Here is a 16,324-nt window from a genome sequence, read left to right as displayed (position 1 = left end):
TATCTGGATGGAGGTGGGGGAGTGGCAAGGAGAAATCTGTGTGGGAGAAATCAGAAACCACTTGGCAATTACGTAAGTGATTTAAACGTAAAAATACTGAGCTTCTCTTTCACCTTTTCCAACCATTAGCTCAGATGAATAGCTCATTAGCAGGTTGAGTTTAATTATAGAGAATGTTAAAAATTACATTTCTATAAATATGTGTTGTGTTGGCAAATTTCAAACCCATCACCTGGTTAGCACGCAAATTTCCTTTCCTTTATTCTTCATTCCTTGCACATCTGTAAATTGCTCTACATGCAGAATCCAGTGGGAGATTTTGGTTCAACTCTTTTAGTCCTTTATAGCATATGTATGGACTAATCAAATCTCTTGTTCATCAGAAACACTGGATTTCTTTATATTTTCAATACAAAATTTCGAATCTAACTTTAATGCTGATCTTTAATCTAGCCTCAATCTAGTCTATTGGGCCTAGCTGTATCTCTTCCTACTAATTTTTGCAGCTAGTAAACCAAGCAGGATGACAAGCAAGAACTTCTCTGAATTAATATTTAAGCTGTGCACTTCTCTGAGCATATAACCAGAAATGGAGCAACTTTTAAAGTAATGTTCAAGCAGAACAGTGCTGTTCAATTTTCATAACTTTTCCTAAATACTAACCTACCAAGCTCTTTCAGATAAGTCATAGAAAGATTTCAGAATTCAATGTGACTGGACAGAAATAGGACAGATGAACTTTGAATAAAAGCAAGTGAAATAATGCTTCATCACACTTATGAAACTAAGCATTTACCTACTGTGTTACTTGGCTCTGCACTGAGTATCTTCTACTCTGGAACAAGTCAAGCTTGTGTTTTTTTTTCATAAAATAGTGTCATAATTATAAGAGTTCAAAGGAGCCATGCCATAATTGAATAAATCTAGGTCAAGCTACTAAAATTAACAAGGCCATAATATCTAACAGTGTTATTGGTTCAATTTTAAAACTTAGCATAGAAATACTGAGTGGCTCACAAAATCCTGGAAGTTTATTACTGAGATTTAAAGAAGTACAGCTTAAGAGAGTGAATTCCCTTTTCCAAATGAGTGAAGACTCTTAGACTATGCTCCTATTACTTTTTATCTGATGATAGTCTATCAAGAAAGCCAAGGCTCATGCCTCATGTTTTCTGCCTCTGTGGATCCCTTTTCTCAAGCTTGTTGGATATTCTCAGTGGCAAGCAACAATATATCTGAGACCTTAGCCCCATCATCTGGTTGCAGATTACCTTGGCATCCTCTCAGAACTGAATCTTTACTTCCAGCCTCAAAAGGACATCGCCTTTTCATTTGGTCCCCAAATTTGCTATACAAGGGTTATTTCTTATGTATTTTGTTGCTGCCTCACATTGAGCTCTCTCAGTCAATACAATGAGGATTTGACTTGCTTCCTATTTCTAACCTTAGCAGCTACTATCTCATTTCCCTAGCCATTCCCACCATAGACTTGTGGATATCAATTCTGTTTCGCCAAACTAATTTATTATCTCATGTCTAATACCATCATCTGTGTTCCAGTGTTTAAGAGCAACTGTTCACTTGCCTGCTTTTTGCATATGGGAGGATCTGGGATCCCAAAGCAATGTGGTGCTCCCTGCTTTCCTGCTCATCTCAGTCAGTTCTGTGATGCTGCTCAGACTTTTAAGTTTACATATTAAAAGCTCCTACTAAGTGAAAAGAATTACAACTCCGTGAAGGAAGACATAGCTAGAGAATATATTTATCAGAGCAGAAGAGTTTGTGCTCACAGATATAGTTGTGAGGTTGGAATTTCACCCAACTTTATTGTGATCTGAGTTAGCTAGGAAAAGATCTAGACCTTTGACAAAAATTAAAAAAGAATAATAGTTGGGGCCTCGGTTGCAGATCTGAGCCAGAGAACATCAGTTTTCCTTAGCAGGTTCTGTAAATACCTGGGTTTTAAACCCAGAACAAAAGGAATAAGAAATGCAGCTAAAAAATGTTACAAACAAGGATTGGTTATTAAACCCAGGCTCATGTACCTGCTAGGCAGGAGGGTCCCTAGCCATTTTAATTTTTTAGACAAGGTATGGCTACTTTTGCTCAGGCTGGGCTGAAATTTGTGATCCTCTTGACTCTGCCCCCTGAGAAGCTGGGATTATATGCAGGAACCACTATGCATGGCTTGTAAAAACTCTTGGATATTCCTTGTCATACATGTTGGATTCTTAAGGTGCTATACCCCATTTTACATCCACATGTAGTGTAAAAATCCAAGAACTTAGTGATCTCTAAGTTATTTGCACTACTTCTGTAGGAAGCTGCCCTAATTAGGCCATTCTGTGAATGACTCTGGGGTTACCATTTAGAGCTCTTGGGCTTCTTTCTGATAAGCCATCTCTTGCCTATCTGCTGTTAAGATTCAACTCAGGCTCACCACCTGGAGGTAGCCACTGCTAAAGAGTGGACACAGATAATCACGCCTGTTTGGCAAGTTCAGCCTCTTCATGTTGAATTTAAAAAGCAGTATGTTCATTGTCAGTTCTGTAAGTAATCTATACATTATTTTCATGGAAGTAAAAGTAACCCATATTAACTCTAGTGTTATTTTCTTTTTCACTATTGTATAATGGATGGTGTGTAAAATGCGTCCCTTCCTCTGCCCTAGAACTTCACTTATTTACAGCACTTATGGGGTTAATAGACGTAATGGTATTTTTGTTGGTCAATACATCCTGCCCATTAGAATGAGTGTTTTTCTTAATTTTTAATACATGTTTATTGTAAACATATTGTATGTATGAGTTATAGTTACATGAGTAAGGTATGAGTACATTTCCTATGGAGCATTATTGCCTCCTCCTTTGTTTTTCCCTTCCCCTCCCTTCCCCTCTTCCCCTAGGCCAAAGTTGTAAAGTTCATTTTCAACATAGTGACTTGTACATCTCATTGTTACAATGGGTCAACCTGTATCCCTATTTAAGCATTTTGTTTTTTCCCTTCCCCTCCCCAAATTAGAAAAATGTATATACAAGATGCAGGGCACTGGAATCAAATACAGTGAGAATAAGGATTATACTGTGGGGGAAGAATATACAAAGAAACAAAAAAATCACATAGTACATTATAAATACATTAAAAGCAATAGTAAGCAAGAAGAAAAAAAAATTTGCGTCCCTATCTTGGGATTCATTTCGCTTAACATCATCTTATACGGTCACATGTACATAGCTTTTGAGCTTTTCTGCTCGTCCTAGACATGAGAATGAGTGTTTCATGAAGGAAGGAACTCTGTCTTGTGAATCCTTAAATGTCCACTATTGAGAGAGCAGGAATACATGGCCGCTTTCCCCATTTTAATTTCAATGACAGTGAAATAATAAGTAGTAAAATGACCAGGTCCTCTAAGTTTTCTCCAGGCTTCAAATCTTTCACTCAGAAATTGCTGAGGACTCTGTGGGTGTCCTCAGAGAGGACTTATTCAGAGAGGTTCCTTATGATGAAAAGAAAGTCGCTGTGCTTCTGAAACAGGTTGATGTTGAAGATGAAGAAGAGCCATACACATTAAATGTATGCATTCTAATCTGAATTTAGTATACAGACTTAGGTCTGTCTGACTTATTAGGATGATAAAATATTCTAATTTAGAGTACTCAACACTCAAACGGACTATGATTCCATAGTTAAGAGTTTTTAAAAAGGTTATAGCAATATGGAGGCGAAGTGCAACTTCAGTACATGATAAGATGAAATCCCAAAGGGTGCTACTCAAGATATATCCTGAGCCCTTTCCATCCAAGAACATTGTTGCAGTTTCCCTGTCCTATACAGAGCTGTGCTGCAGTGTGAAGACCAATTGACTTAGAAAAGGCACAATCATGAGATAATTCCACCCTGCCCCCTCCCCCCACACAGAGGTGACCAGGAACAAGCTTTCAGAAATGCCACCTAACTGAATTTTGCTTCTAGGGTCATACTTCATTCCATCCAGGGAATGTGGGATCTCAGAAATGAGGGGTCCTCCACACTGTATGACCTATCTTTTGGGATTCTCTTGAAATTCTTGGTTTCTGTGTCTTCTAAATAGAGGGTAAGGGCTAGCTTACCCTACTAGCTCACACTGTATTTTTACAAATTCGTAATGCACAATTCATTTAAGGGAGGAAAGGGACTTGGTGAAAATACTGAGGGCTATTCATGTCCAGAGCTCAGGTCCCCTCCCCCTATGCTACTGCACAGTAGGAAGAGGAGCTGCAGTGTGTTATACCAGTCCATTATGGGGGGCAGATAAAGCAATACTGTGTTCCAGATTTTCCATAGCAATTACTCTTGCAATGCATACACACACACACACTCATGTCTTTAACTTAACTACTTCAATCACTTTCCTGCTGCGTTTGAACAGTCAAGAAAAAATGGATAAAGAAAGTAAAGAATATACAGTGGGCTGAGGACGGCGAACAATTAATTTTGATTACAGCAACAAATCACAAGCCTCCCCTATCCTGTGCTCCCAGATTTCCCCTATGAACTTTTGGTGAAGTAGTTTCAGGCCCGTTGTCATGTAAATTAAAGATGTTTTGGGGGGGGAGAGAAAGATTTTGTAATGCTTTTGTAGCTATGAATTTTTTAAGCTCCTAGGAGCTAGCTCTGCCCTAATGAAAGACCCGTCTCTCACAAAAACGAAAGGTTTTTCCAAGCAGTTAACTTTACAAAGCATTACACGTTAAAATAGAAGAAAAAAAAATCAACTGATCTCTGCACTCCTGGCCCCCTCCCCACGGTCAGAGCCTTCAATGTGTGGATGGATCTGTAGGGATGACCAAAAAGAAGAAGAAGAAGAAGAAGAGAGAGAGAGAGAGAAATGGAGAAGAATCGAATCTGGTTCCAAGTGCTGTGGCCTGTTCTGCCCTACTGGCCAAGCAGAATAGATGGTGGAGGACCTTGGACGGCGGGGAAGGGGGTGGCTAGCGTGTCCTGTAATTACCGCGAGTGTAAGGTGGTAGCTGGCCCTTCGGAGGGCGTGTGGACGCCCACAGCACAGTGGCAGCAGAAGGAAAGAGCAGAAATAGCGCGCGCTCGCCCCGGCGGAACTCCGGGAGAGCCGGGGAAGCCAGGGCCTTGGGCAGGGGTTGGCTAGAGGCCGGATGCTGCTGCCTGCCGGAGGCTCCTGGGCGCCTTCCTTAATACAGAAGAGCTCCTCGCGGACCCCGGAAAATCGGAGCCGAGGAGGAGCGGAGCGGGCGGGAGAGGCGCGGAGGCCAGGCAGCCGAGCCGCGCACCCGGCTTTGACGTCGCCCGGCTGCGGCTAGCCCCAGCTCGCGCTCTCGGCACGTAGCGCACAACGTGACCACACACAGCCTTCCTCTCCGGCAGCGCGTCCGCCTGCGCTCGGCGTTCGCCGCTTCGCCCTCCGCTTTTCCTCCTTCTCCTCCTCCTCCTCCTCCCTCTCTGTTCCTCCCTTCCTTACGCCTCCGCGGTGCGCGCCCCCCGCGCAAACCCAGGGATTCCGGCCACCATCAGCGGGCCCCGGGCGCTTCAGCCGCCCAGTCCCAGCATCATCTCTGCCGCAGCAGCTCCGGGCCTTCCCCCCACCCCGCTCCTCCCGGCCCCCGAGCAGGAGGCCGCCCAGCTGGGTGCCCTCGCGCCGGGAGACTGATCTTCCGTTCACCTCTGGATGCCAGCACTTCGTTAACCCAGGCGGGGAACCCCTTCTGCGGCGGCTCCCTCCTCTATAAACTCCCGCCTGTCCCGGCCGCCCCCACCCCTTTCCACCTGGCGGGGGCGGCGCGGAAGCCCGGGGAGCACGCTTGGGGCCGGTGGGCACGCGTGGACGGACGTGTGTGCGGATCGCTTCTCGGCTGGGCATTTTTTCCCCCCTTCTCTGGCGAGTGACAGTGCCTGGATTCCGCTTGGGGCTCCCGGAATCGGGGCGGCTGGACTAGAGGCACCCTCTTGGCTGGCGGGGCGGCTGAAGGCTGTTTTGGAGACCCGCGGAGGTGTTGGCAGCGGCTGAGGCTGGTCGCCTGGGCGAGCTCCAGACGCACACTCCGCTCCCGGTTGGACCCCTCTCCACCTCCCTCTCCTCCTCTTCCTCTTCTCCCTTCCCCTTCTCCCCACCCCCGTTCCTCTCCCCCCCCACCCTTTTTCTCCCCCCCCCCCCCCCCCCCCGGCCCCACTCCTTCTCTCTTCCTCCTCTCCCGGCTCGGCGATGAGAGTCTGTGTCGTGTAACCAGGATTGGCGTTGCAATGGCAACTGATGGAATGGGGGAAGGCAAGACAGCCGGGCTGGGGGCTCCGGACTGCGGGCGGGCGGGCCGCTGCCGCCGCTTGACGCTCCTCTGGGGACCTTCGCGAGTTACTTTGTAAAAGGCGAACCCAGGCGAGCGAGCCCAGCTCGGTGCCTCAGGGTCAAGAGGCCACTTCCTGCTCCTCGGCTGGCCCAAGCCAGGCTCCCAAGCCAGCGCGCGCGCTGCCACCCCCTCCGGCCCCCTTGCCCGCTGCCAGCCCCGCGCCCCGCCGCTGCCGGCGCTGCGGAGCCCCGAGCCCCGCTGGGGCTGGCTTTTTCCTGAAGAACACTTCGCCTGGCCGCTGGCTTTGCCCATCACCGCTCCCCACCCCCCCCCCCCCTCCACCCCCTTGCTCCTCCCCGGCGTCTGCGATTCTCCCAGGCGCCCAGTTGTGAGTGTGGCGAGCGTGTGTGTGTGTGTGTGTGTGTGTGTCAGGGTATTGTGTAGTGTGTGTGCGTGTGTGCATGAGTGTGGGGTGTGTGTGGAGCTCCTGCGCTCCGCTCGCGGCCGCCACCGAGGAAGGACGGACAGACGGCGCTTCTGCCTCCGGCCAGCGGTTCTTTGGGCATCTCGGCTCGGCCCGGGCGCGAGTGGAGCGCGCCTGGCTGGCCGCTGGCCTCCGGAAGGTCCCACTGCGTCCCCCCCTGGGCTGGATATGTTCATGTTCACGTGAAGATGGATTTAGTGTACGGTCTCGTGTGGCTGCTGACAGTCCTGCTGGAGGGGATCTCTGGCCAAGGAGTGTACGGTGAGTGCAATCGCGATCGCTATCGTGACCTTGTGATTCTTAGGCAAGATAGGCTGGGTGAGCTAAAAATGAACGAGTCGCGCCATTCCGGGGCGGGGGGGGGGGCCCTCCCGGCGTGGCATTTTGATTTACACTTGATCACGTTATTGGGAGCGTTAAGGAGGCAGGGAGCGCGCTGCGGATTGGGCTGAGAGCGGCTCCGGAGGCGCCTCGGCTGGGGGCTCCGTAGAGTTGGGGTTTAGCCCACAGCATCTCACTCTTGCGAACCGAGTGGCTTTGCACTTGATTTCTCCTCGCGGGGGAACACGAGCTCTTAGCAGTCTGGGCTCCTTTCGTGCCGCGGTGTCGGTGCCGCGGTATCCCTGTTTGGGAAGCCTGGAATGTGACACCCCCCCCCCCGTCATTCTCCTCACTCCCCCCCCCCCCCCACAATCCTCCTCCTTTCAACCCCCTTTTTCCTCCACTGTGAATGCTTACATGACTTGATTTTCTGGTTCAGGAAGTGGGGTGACAGTTGAGTTGCGTTTTGCACCAGCCGTTGCCATGAGCACTGACTTGGGGATGGGAATAGCAGGCAAAGATTCTCCCTCCGTGCCAGACACAATTAAGGGACGTGTTTGTGTGAATGGATGAGCAAATGCATGAATGAACGGACGACCAAATCCGTGTGTGGGCTCCGGGGCAGGACACCACTCGCTGCAAAGGGAAAGCAATCCCTGCTCTTACTGGAAAACCCAGATCCGTGAGACTCGGGCGCCAGAGAGGAGTGAGCTTATTAATTGAAAGATTTTTTTTTTTTGGAAGTCCTCACAAGCAAATCCATGTTCCCTTTCCTGTCTGCAGTTGGCACTCTTGGTGTTAGGCATTCACACACACACACACACACACACACACACACACACACACACACACACACACACAGTAATAGAGTAATAGTGGGGTTGGAATGGAAGCCCATCACGACCTGTCCTTCCTGGGGTGAGCAGGCATTGCCACAAAAAAAAAAACACCCCAAAACAAAAACAAAAAACCAACTTCTGTGTTTTCAAGATGTGTTTGGAGGTGAAGGTTATGGGGCACCACAGAGGGAACAGCATGCAAACACTCACCCAACAGCACCCTGACTCTTTCCTGAACCCTTTCCCTTACTCTCCATGAAATGTGTGCCAGAAATCCAATCCACATTGTCTTTAGGCTCACTCTGTGATTAGGACCCGCAGGGCAAGATCCGTGGCTGCTCTGAGACTGGGAGCATGAGTAATTTGGAGGTCTCCAAGCATCAGTCCTTGCAAACCTACAACGGACTCTTGCAAACCTACAACGGACTCTACAGTGCTCATGGGTAGCAGTGGATCTTGAGTCCTCAAACTCTCTGGAGAAAGTGTAGCACATAGTGGGCAGATGTTTGAGGATGAACGTTTGATCTAGCCTTTGCTCTACTGTGGGTTCTGCCCAGGGGTGAACAGTGCTGGGAACCTAAAGCAGAGATCTCAGGTCCCTCCAATTCTCTGCCTGCCACTCCCCTCTCTCCTATCTTATATCCTCATCTTGGGTCAGGAAACCTTCATTTCCCCCCCCCCCCCCCAATCTCTGCATCATATCTTCCTATCCCAATGAAAGCAACTTGGCTGGTGGCAGCTGAGACTTCAACACCAGGGCACCAAAGGTGGTGGGTGTGGGTTGGGTGGTGCAGGAGACAGATGCTGGGTTTTTAGAAAGCTTGACTGGCAGCAGGAGGTGGGGGCTGAGGAGAGCAAAATGAGTGCTCTTGTGACTCTGCTGGACTAGCTTGTTCCTGAGCAGCTGAGAGGATTCCAGGCATGAAGACTGCTGGAGATAAAGCTTTCTCAGAGGGCTGTTTTTCAGGCTGGGGCAGTCTGGATTCCTCTAATCCCATGTCTATGTTAGTGCTTCTTTCTAACTGGTTCAGGTTATCCCAGCTAAAAATAAGTTTATGTTTTATAAAATTGTGTGTGTGTGTGTGTGTGTGTGTGTGTGTGTGTGTGTGTGTGTGTGTGTGTGTGATGAGAAGCGAGAAGATTATGAGAAGTAAGACGGAGTAGCAGGTCCGTGGAATGCTGGAACTATAGGATTAAGAAAGGAATAGCTCCTATTACTTTTGGTCATTCAGATTATTTGTCTGAGCAATTCTCCTGTTGAGCAGTGAGAATAAGGTAAGGGATAGCATGGAAGATTAGCAGGAATCAATTACAGTAATTAACATAACCCTATGCTCCTGTCCCTCATCAATGAAGAAGAAGGCCATTCCACTACTGATGATGCAGTTGATGGGCTTTGTTTTGGTTTCATCTAGATGTGGCTGTTAGTAAGTGGCTTAGGATATTGGCTTTTCTGTGAAAATATTAATCAGCATTTCTGGCCCTAGCAAATGTCACAGGTATGAGGTGGGTGAAAATAAAATATTTATATATTTTCAAACCTGTTTTACATTGCAGGAGTTAGGTTGTCAAAGTGTGCCTCCAGTCTTCAGCTCAGTACTAGGGTAGAACTTGTTAGCATTGCCGGCCCTGGGGCCTCTTCTAGAGTTTGTATATCAGAAACTCAGGAGTATGGAATTCAATAGTCCCTCACCATCACCTCAGTGATGATTATTGTGATACAGGCTAAAGTGTGGGAACCATTTACAAAGTTTATTGCCTTTGCTTTGTAAATTATGGCATTTTTTAACCTACAGCAGTTTTATTTTTGTTTCTTGAAGAATTTATACAGAAGATAACAGTGTATTTTTATTTAATTAAAATATTGATTAACTGTATTTAGTGTAATGTTTCGAAGCATATTTTGAACATTTTACATGAGAAAATTTGAAAGGATTAACTTAGAAGGCAAGGGAATGTTAAACAGAATTGTCATAATTTGCCCAATATGAAAGTTTATATTGCTATATCCCTTTGTTTGCTAGATGTAAACCCATTCGTTCTACAAATTGTTATTTATTAATGATTTATCTTCTGTTAACTGGGTCCAAGGGAAAATAAGGTAATTCAAGCAATCTGTTTTCTTTTCTAGTTCCTGGATCAAAAATACTATTTTAGCATAAAATTCAGATTTTAATTTTTGGTAAGTTGTAGGGTACTTGTTTTAATACATGGATAACTTTGCCTTGGATGATATAATCTTATTTCTATTACATCAGCTTGACAACTCTGAACCTCACTTAAAGGTAAATGTTTCTTTTACATGCCTAGGAAGCAGTTGTCGTTTATTTTAGATATTGCTTAGGAAAAGATCTCTTTAGTGGCTAATATTTATATTATATGACAGGAGATTGGCCCTTAACTGCCTACCTACCCTTTCCTAATAATTCTGATGTCCTTAAAAATCATTTTAAGTGGAACTTATTCTTATATTACTTGCATATTTCGTATCTCATTTGATAGTACAGTACTACAAGTCATTTGAAAACATTTTTTTCGTACTACAGTAGCATGAAATATTATGGACTTCTCAGTTTTTTAGTGGATTTTTTGTATATTTTTAATGTGTCACTTTGTTAAGCAATAGATTCTATCTTCTTAAAATTTTAGTAATTGCATAAATTTATTCCCCTCGTAGTTCTTCAATGTTTTATTTGACTTTTCCTTAAGTACCGGTGAAAACCCAAAATTCGTTAACAGGCCAGGTGAAAAACGAAGTAAAACTTAAAGTCTGGATAGTTTTAGTGGAATTCAGTGAGTCACTTTGTGCCCTGAAATAGTTAATGCACTGCCCCCAAAGAGCTTCCAGGATGTGTAAGGAGCAATAAATAGAGTAAGTTCATCAAACACACGTATTTCACACATTAGCAAGCTATGTTAACTCAATTCAAGTAATATCAGTAAATCTCATCCACTTGGAACATGACACCCTAGCAGGAGCCAAACAGAAATGACTTGGTAGAATTGAGAACAAGGAGATAACTGAGACATGAAGTTTCTGGAAGAAATTTTAGACTGTCAGTGGTTGCATCTTATAGACAGATTGATCCAAAAGGACAAGGCTGATATTGATATTGAAGGTTAGCCACCATAAGAGACAAACCCAGGATATTACATCTTCATAGCAAAGTGATCTCAGGGCAGATTGATTGGAGTTTTGCCCAGTTTGGGTTTAGGGAGGCTTTATGAAATACTGCTTTAGACTGAACTGTATTCAGGTTGTCAGCCTGTAAAAAGAAGAGAAGATAACTTCAGTAAGTGTTGCTAAAATTAATCTGAAGCTCTATTCCATACATTCAGCTGTAACCTCTCTTCCCAATGCTCACCTTTCTCTCCCTGTGGACACATGAGCCTTCTGTTTTACACTCTTGTATTGCTACATCAGCACCATCAATAAAGAAAAATGTCTGTGCTAGGGCTACCCATTGTATTTGGGGATTATTTTTTATTCAGGTAAATTGGTTTCCACTGGTTGTGTTACTGAGATTTCACAAACTAAATGGATAGATTATTTATACGGTATTACTTTGCTTTCTTGTCTTAGAAGTACATGAGCCAGTACTTAATTGACTAATATACATTTCAGATTGGACAGATTATACATCAAGGTGAAGGATTTTTTAAAAAAGCGTGAGTTTATGTAGTGATAGTGTTTAGACAATTAGGAGTCACAGGAAAAGGTTCAGAGATTTGTAGTTCTGGTACACAGCACAAAAGGATTTCTAGGAAGGTGCTTTTCATTATCTTGATTTCTTTGCTTAATTGTATTGTCTCTGATCTTGACTCATACTGATTTCATACATGATGCTTGTTGTTTTATAGTGGTGGATCATCTTAAACTTCTCTTGAGGAAGAATATGACAAACTATCTAGAAGTAGTATGCTTTGAATTCTTTTACGATTGTTTTCCTCTTTTGGTAGGACTCATGGGGATGCAATTCCTGCATCAGAGCAGGAAACTTATGACTTTAGTATAGGTCTTACTAAGACAATGATGGAAACTTGGTCTTGGGTCCCATTCCAAGTAAGGAATGTGATTTACCTTTCATCTTTGCTGCCTTCTTCCTCGTGCTATGGAAAGAATCTTGCAAAAGTTGGGCTTGATAAGAAATGTATTCATTATCTTGCTCATGTAATTGTAACCCCTCTATACAGTATTTTCACAATAAGAAAAAAAGAGTTGGGCTTGAGGCTGATAATTCACAAAGGTAACTGTAAATAGCCATACATAAGAGGCAAATCTCAGAATTGGGATTGAACTCTAGAACACGTGGGTCTTCGGTAGCTAACATGATGCTCTCAACCTCAGGTTAAACTCACCTTGATGAGCATTTTAGAAGACTGTGTGAAGTATTATATTGAGTGCATTTCAAGTAAAATTAGGTGAACCTTTTTAGCTTCATTGTGATTTTTATCAACTGAATTGTCACCACAATTTTTTATTTCCTTGTGCTCATGACTGTCATATAAATATATATCTTCCAGCGAACTGAATAAATGAGTACATTTGTAGGAAACCGTAACCTATTTTTATTTCCAAATCCACTTTTGACCATGCACTGGGCAATGTCTTGAGTAAAGGTGTTCAGATATCATTAAATTATGCCACTGATCCAATGGTTTTGCTCTTTTATCAGGTGGTCTCAGGCCTTATGCTGTTTGTGAAATTTGTTTTCCTTCCCCCGCCCCCAGAGCCCAGACATGTGCATTGTATAGACATTTTTCCAATTACTTAAGCCTCTCAAGTTCTTATGATTAGGGCATACACTTGACTCTTTTCTGTTTTATCCAGTGCAATTCTGTTCTTTTTCCTAACTATGTATGCTACCTTGTACTGATCCTATGTAAATAGTTTTTCTTTTTTTTTACAATCAAGTTTCTTCTTACTTTTCCAATGTACCATGCTATTTTTAATAATTTCTTTGCATGGTGATACCACTGATTGAAGTAAGAATTTTCTCTATTTTACAATACAAATAATGTATTTTCCAGGAGTTTCCCAACATGACGAGAATTTCAGCTGTTAGAAATATTTTGGCTATCATACATGTACTATAAGTTTATCATTTAAATAGATATTAGTAGGATAAAATATGTAAAAAAGGTATCATTTTTTTGGTTGTTTGTTTACTATCTCTACAGTTTTTTGCATAAAACAAGGAGACATCAGGTGTTTGCTGTTTTGGTCAAATCTACATGAAAGAATGTTATGAAGTATCTAACATGCTACCATATCTTCAGGATGCATATTACCTGTCTTACTTTTATTGTAGTGAAGAAGAAAGGAATAAAAAATTAACTAGTGGCTTTGTGACTGGGGTACTATCCTATTTGAACAAGAAAGGGTTGGTTCACCTGCTTTCACTATATTTGATGTCAGTATAACTTGTGGAGGAGATGGGGAAAAACCAGTTGTTTAAGGATACAGGTGGACCTGTTGTAACAATGAGAAGTACAAGTTGTCATGTCCAAAACGAGCTTTACAACGTTGGTGCGGGGGGGGGGGGGGGGGGGGGGGGGGGGGAGGAGAAGGATTGGGATCAGGGGGGGAGGGGGGAGGCTGGGAAGGGATGTGAAGGATAAACAAAGGAGGAGGCTGCAATGCTTGGTAAGAAATGTATGCATTATCCTGCCCATGTAACTGTAACTCCTCTGTACAGTATGTTCACAAATAAAATTAAATTAAATTTAAAAAAAAAAAAAAAAAAAAAAAGAAAGGGTTGGTTCACAGCTAGAGTCCTAATGGACAGCCAGCCATAGGGCAGTGAATAGTTGACCAAAATGAATAAAAAGGGAAGTTTCTAGAAAAATGTAGCTGCCATTTAATAGCCCAAACAGCAAAATCATTGTTTATTTTCTGAAATAACTAGAACTTTGCTCAAGTGAATCAGAGTTAAAACAAACAAAAAAGCCTGCTGTGTGGTTAAGGACATGCTTATGGAGATTTTTCTGGTTTTCTGAAGGGAAAGAGGAGGGAGTAAGACTCTTAAATCTAATTCGGTGGCTTGTTGCAGAGATTATTTTCCTGTTGGGTGCTATGAAAATGTTGGGAAAGGTTGGCACAGAGTAACCAACCTGTGTGTTTTACTTCTGAATTTGTATCTATGAGTTGAAATGGGTCAAGGCCTAGTTTGAAGTGGATCTGTTTGTCTCTGTTTCTCTCTCCTTTCTCTCTTCCCTTCCTTTTGTCCCTTCCTTCTTCTTTTCCTCTCTCCATTCTTCTTTATTCCCCCTCTTTTTGTTTCCTCAAAGTGTTGGGGGGTTGAATTCTAGTCCTTATCCTTGCTCGTTTGGAGCACTACCAATTGAGCCATATCTGTTTATCTAGTTTATCATTGGAATTTTTTAGATGGATGTCTTACTTGGGCATGTGCTTTACTTTAGGCTTCCTGTAATTGGAATCAGACAATTGAGCAACCTTGTCTGGCTTCCTTGCTTAGAGATGGACTCTTGAGGGATTTTCTGTTTCATAGCCTAGATTCATGATCCTTCTAATGCTAGCTGACTATGTAAGTCTGTGATTTCAGGAATATGCTGCAGCACCCACATAGGGCATGAGAACTTTGATAAACTGTAATTGTCTTGATTTTATCCTCCTAAGTAACCTGGATTAACCAAAAGAGACCAATGACAGTTGCTTTTGTGTTACAGGACATAAGGTGATGATAGAGCAGGAGGTGAGCTTTGAAATTGAGTCGGCATAATACATGTGAAGAGGAAGAAAAGTGATAGTGTATATGAATCCTAAGTTCAAGGCCTTGTGTGCCAAAAACAAACATACAAACAAAAATACCCCAACACTTTAGATTTCAAGTTAACTGAAAATGCTGAGAACTAAGTCAGTGTTCAATCACCACAACAGCCATACACATCAAGAATATAAATCATAACAAATTTTAGTTATCCTTGGAAAACACTTGCTGTTTAGTTCTTGGGATTGAAAGAGATCACTTATACAATCCATTTTTTTTTAAATTTTATAAAAGTAACTAGATGGGTTTGATGACTTAATTAGGTTCCTCTTCTGGATATCAGAATATATCCTGTAAATTGTGGTTTGGTAAATCGTTAAACAAAGCAGAAGAACGATCTTGACTAAGGGCTATAAACAGATAACACAATTACTAGATGAGATCCATCATGTGGAGTGAATGGGATTGATACTTACACGATTTGTGTCGAGCATTTGCACGTCAAGCATTTGCACAGGCTCTGCAAGGTGAACATGTGTAACTACCAAATAGTTTTGTAGTTCATTGTCAATTTTACCTTAGTTCCTCGGAATCAGTGAAGTTATTAGCAAGGATCAGTGGTTTTTATCTATTTTCTGAACTTGTTAATTCTTTTCTATGGTTTATCTTACATCAACTATTGTGATTCTCCCTCATCCTTTTTCTCTCCTCTCTTTGAACTGGCTATTTGAAATAAGGGTGTTGCACTTGCTAAGTGAGTACTCCACTACTTGAACCACATTCCCAGCTCTTTTGGATTTAGTGTAATTTTTAGCTAGCATCATGAGAGTTTTGCCTAGGGCTGGCCTACAACGGATCTGATCTTCCTGTCTCAGCCTTCAACACACACAGCTGGGATTGAAGTCCTGAACTACCCTGCCTGTCTCATGCCACTATCATTCATCTTTTTGAGTTGCATTTCTCATTTGGCTCACTGAACTTTACCCCCTGTTACCTTTCATTGTTCCTTTTAAGGAACTTTATTCCTGGTTCTCAATCCATCCAAGCTCAAGCTTTGGTTAATACAGTTCTTTCTTTTCATTGATTACCCTAGATACACTCGTCAAAAGAGGTGCAACCCTTTTCCATTATGACCATGCCCACAAAGGTTGTCAACTAAATGAAGACCTCAACATAGTGAAGAAATGATGAAAATTCCTAGTCCTCCTCTAAAGCATTAAATCCAGTGAACTGAAGACTGAAATAATCTGCCTTGTGACTCAGTTTGCTTATTTTCTGATTATTTTGTATGTTTCAGTATCACATTTTTTCTAGTAGTAGCTACTGGTATGAAAAGTAAACTGCCTCCTGCTTCTGTGATGTTGCTGTAGAACTCTGCTATCATTGTGTCGTTTGGGTTTATGTTACAAACTTCACTTTTTTCTATCATAATTGAAACTGGCTTGTGAATGCCTTAATTCTCTGAATTTACAGAAACTAATACTTGGAAAACTTGTTCTTCACCTAGCTTTAGAAAGGGGTTAAAGACACACAGACAGAGAAATATTGCACATTTACAATACAAATAAGCATATTTGCATTTAGAGTTTATGAAATATACTTTTGGGTAAGTGTGGAAATATGTTTGTTTTCAGAGTGGGTTACCTGGAATCA

General features: G+C 43.0%; 1 protein-coding gene across 1 annotated transcript in view; it reads left to right on the top strand.

The window, feature by feature from the left end:
* The first annotated feature begins 6,695 nt into the window (after nt 1–6,695).
* The window catches only part of Mdga2 (MAM domain containing glycosylphosphatidylinositol anchor 2), a 722,905-nt gene continuing 713,276 nt past the window's right edge, over nt 6,696–16,324 (top strand). Inside the window, exon 1 of the mRNA XM_042677867.1 lies at nt 6,696–7,041. Coding sequence (XP_042533801.1) covers nt 6,969–7,041 — 73 coding nt within the window. The 5' untranslated portion in view covers nt 6,696–6,968. The remainder of the gene's footprint in view (nt 7,042–16,324) is intronic.

Source organism: Dipodomys spectabilis, unplaced genomic scaffold (genome assembly GCF_019054845.1).
Source record: "Dipodomys spectabilis isolate Male_0828 unplaced genomic scaffold, ASM1905484v1 ptg000042l, whole genome shotgun sequence".
Classification (NCBI taxonomy): domain Eukaryota; kingdom Metazoa; phylum Chordata; class Mammalia; order Rodentia; family Heteromyidae; genus Dipodomys; species Dipodomys spectabilis.
This window is presented reverse-complemented; position numbering and strand designations above follow the sequence as displayed.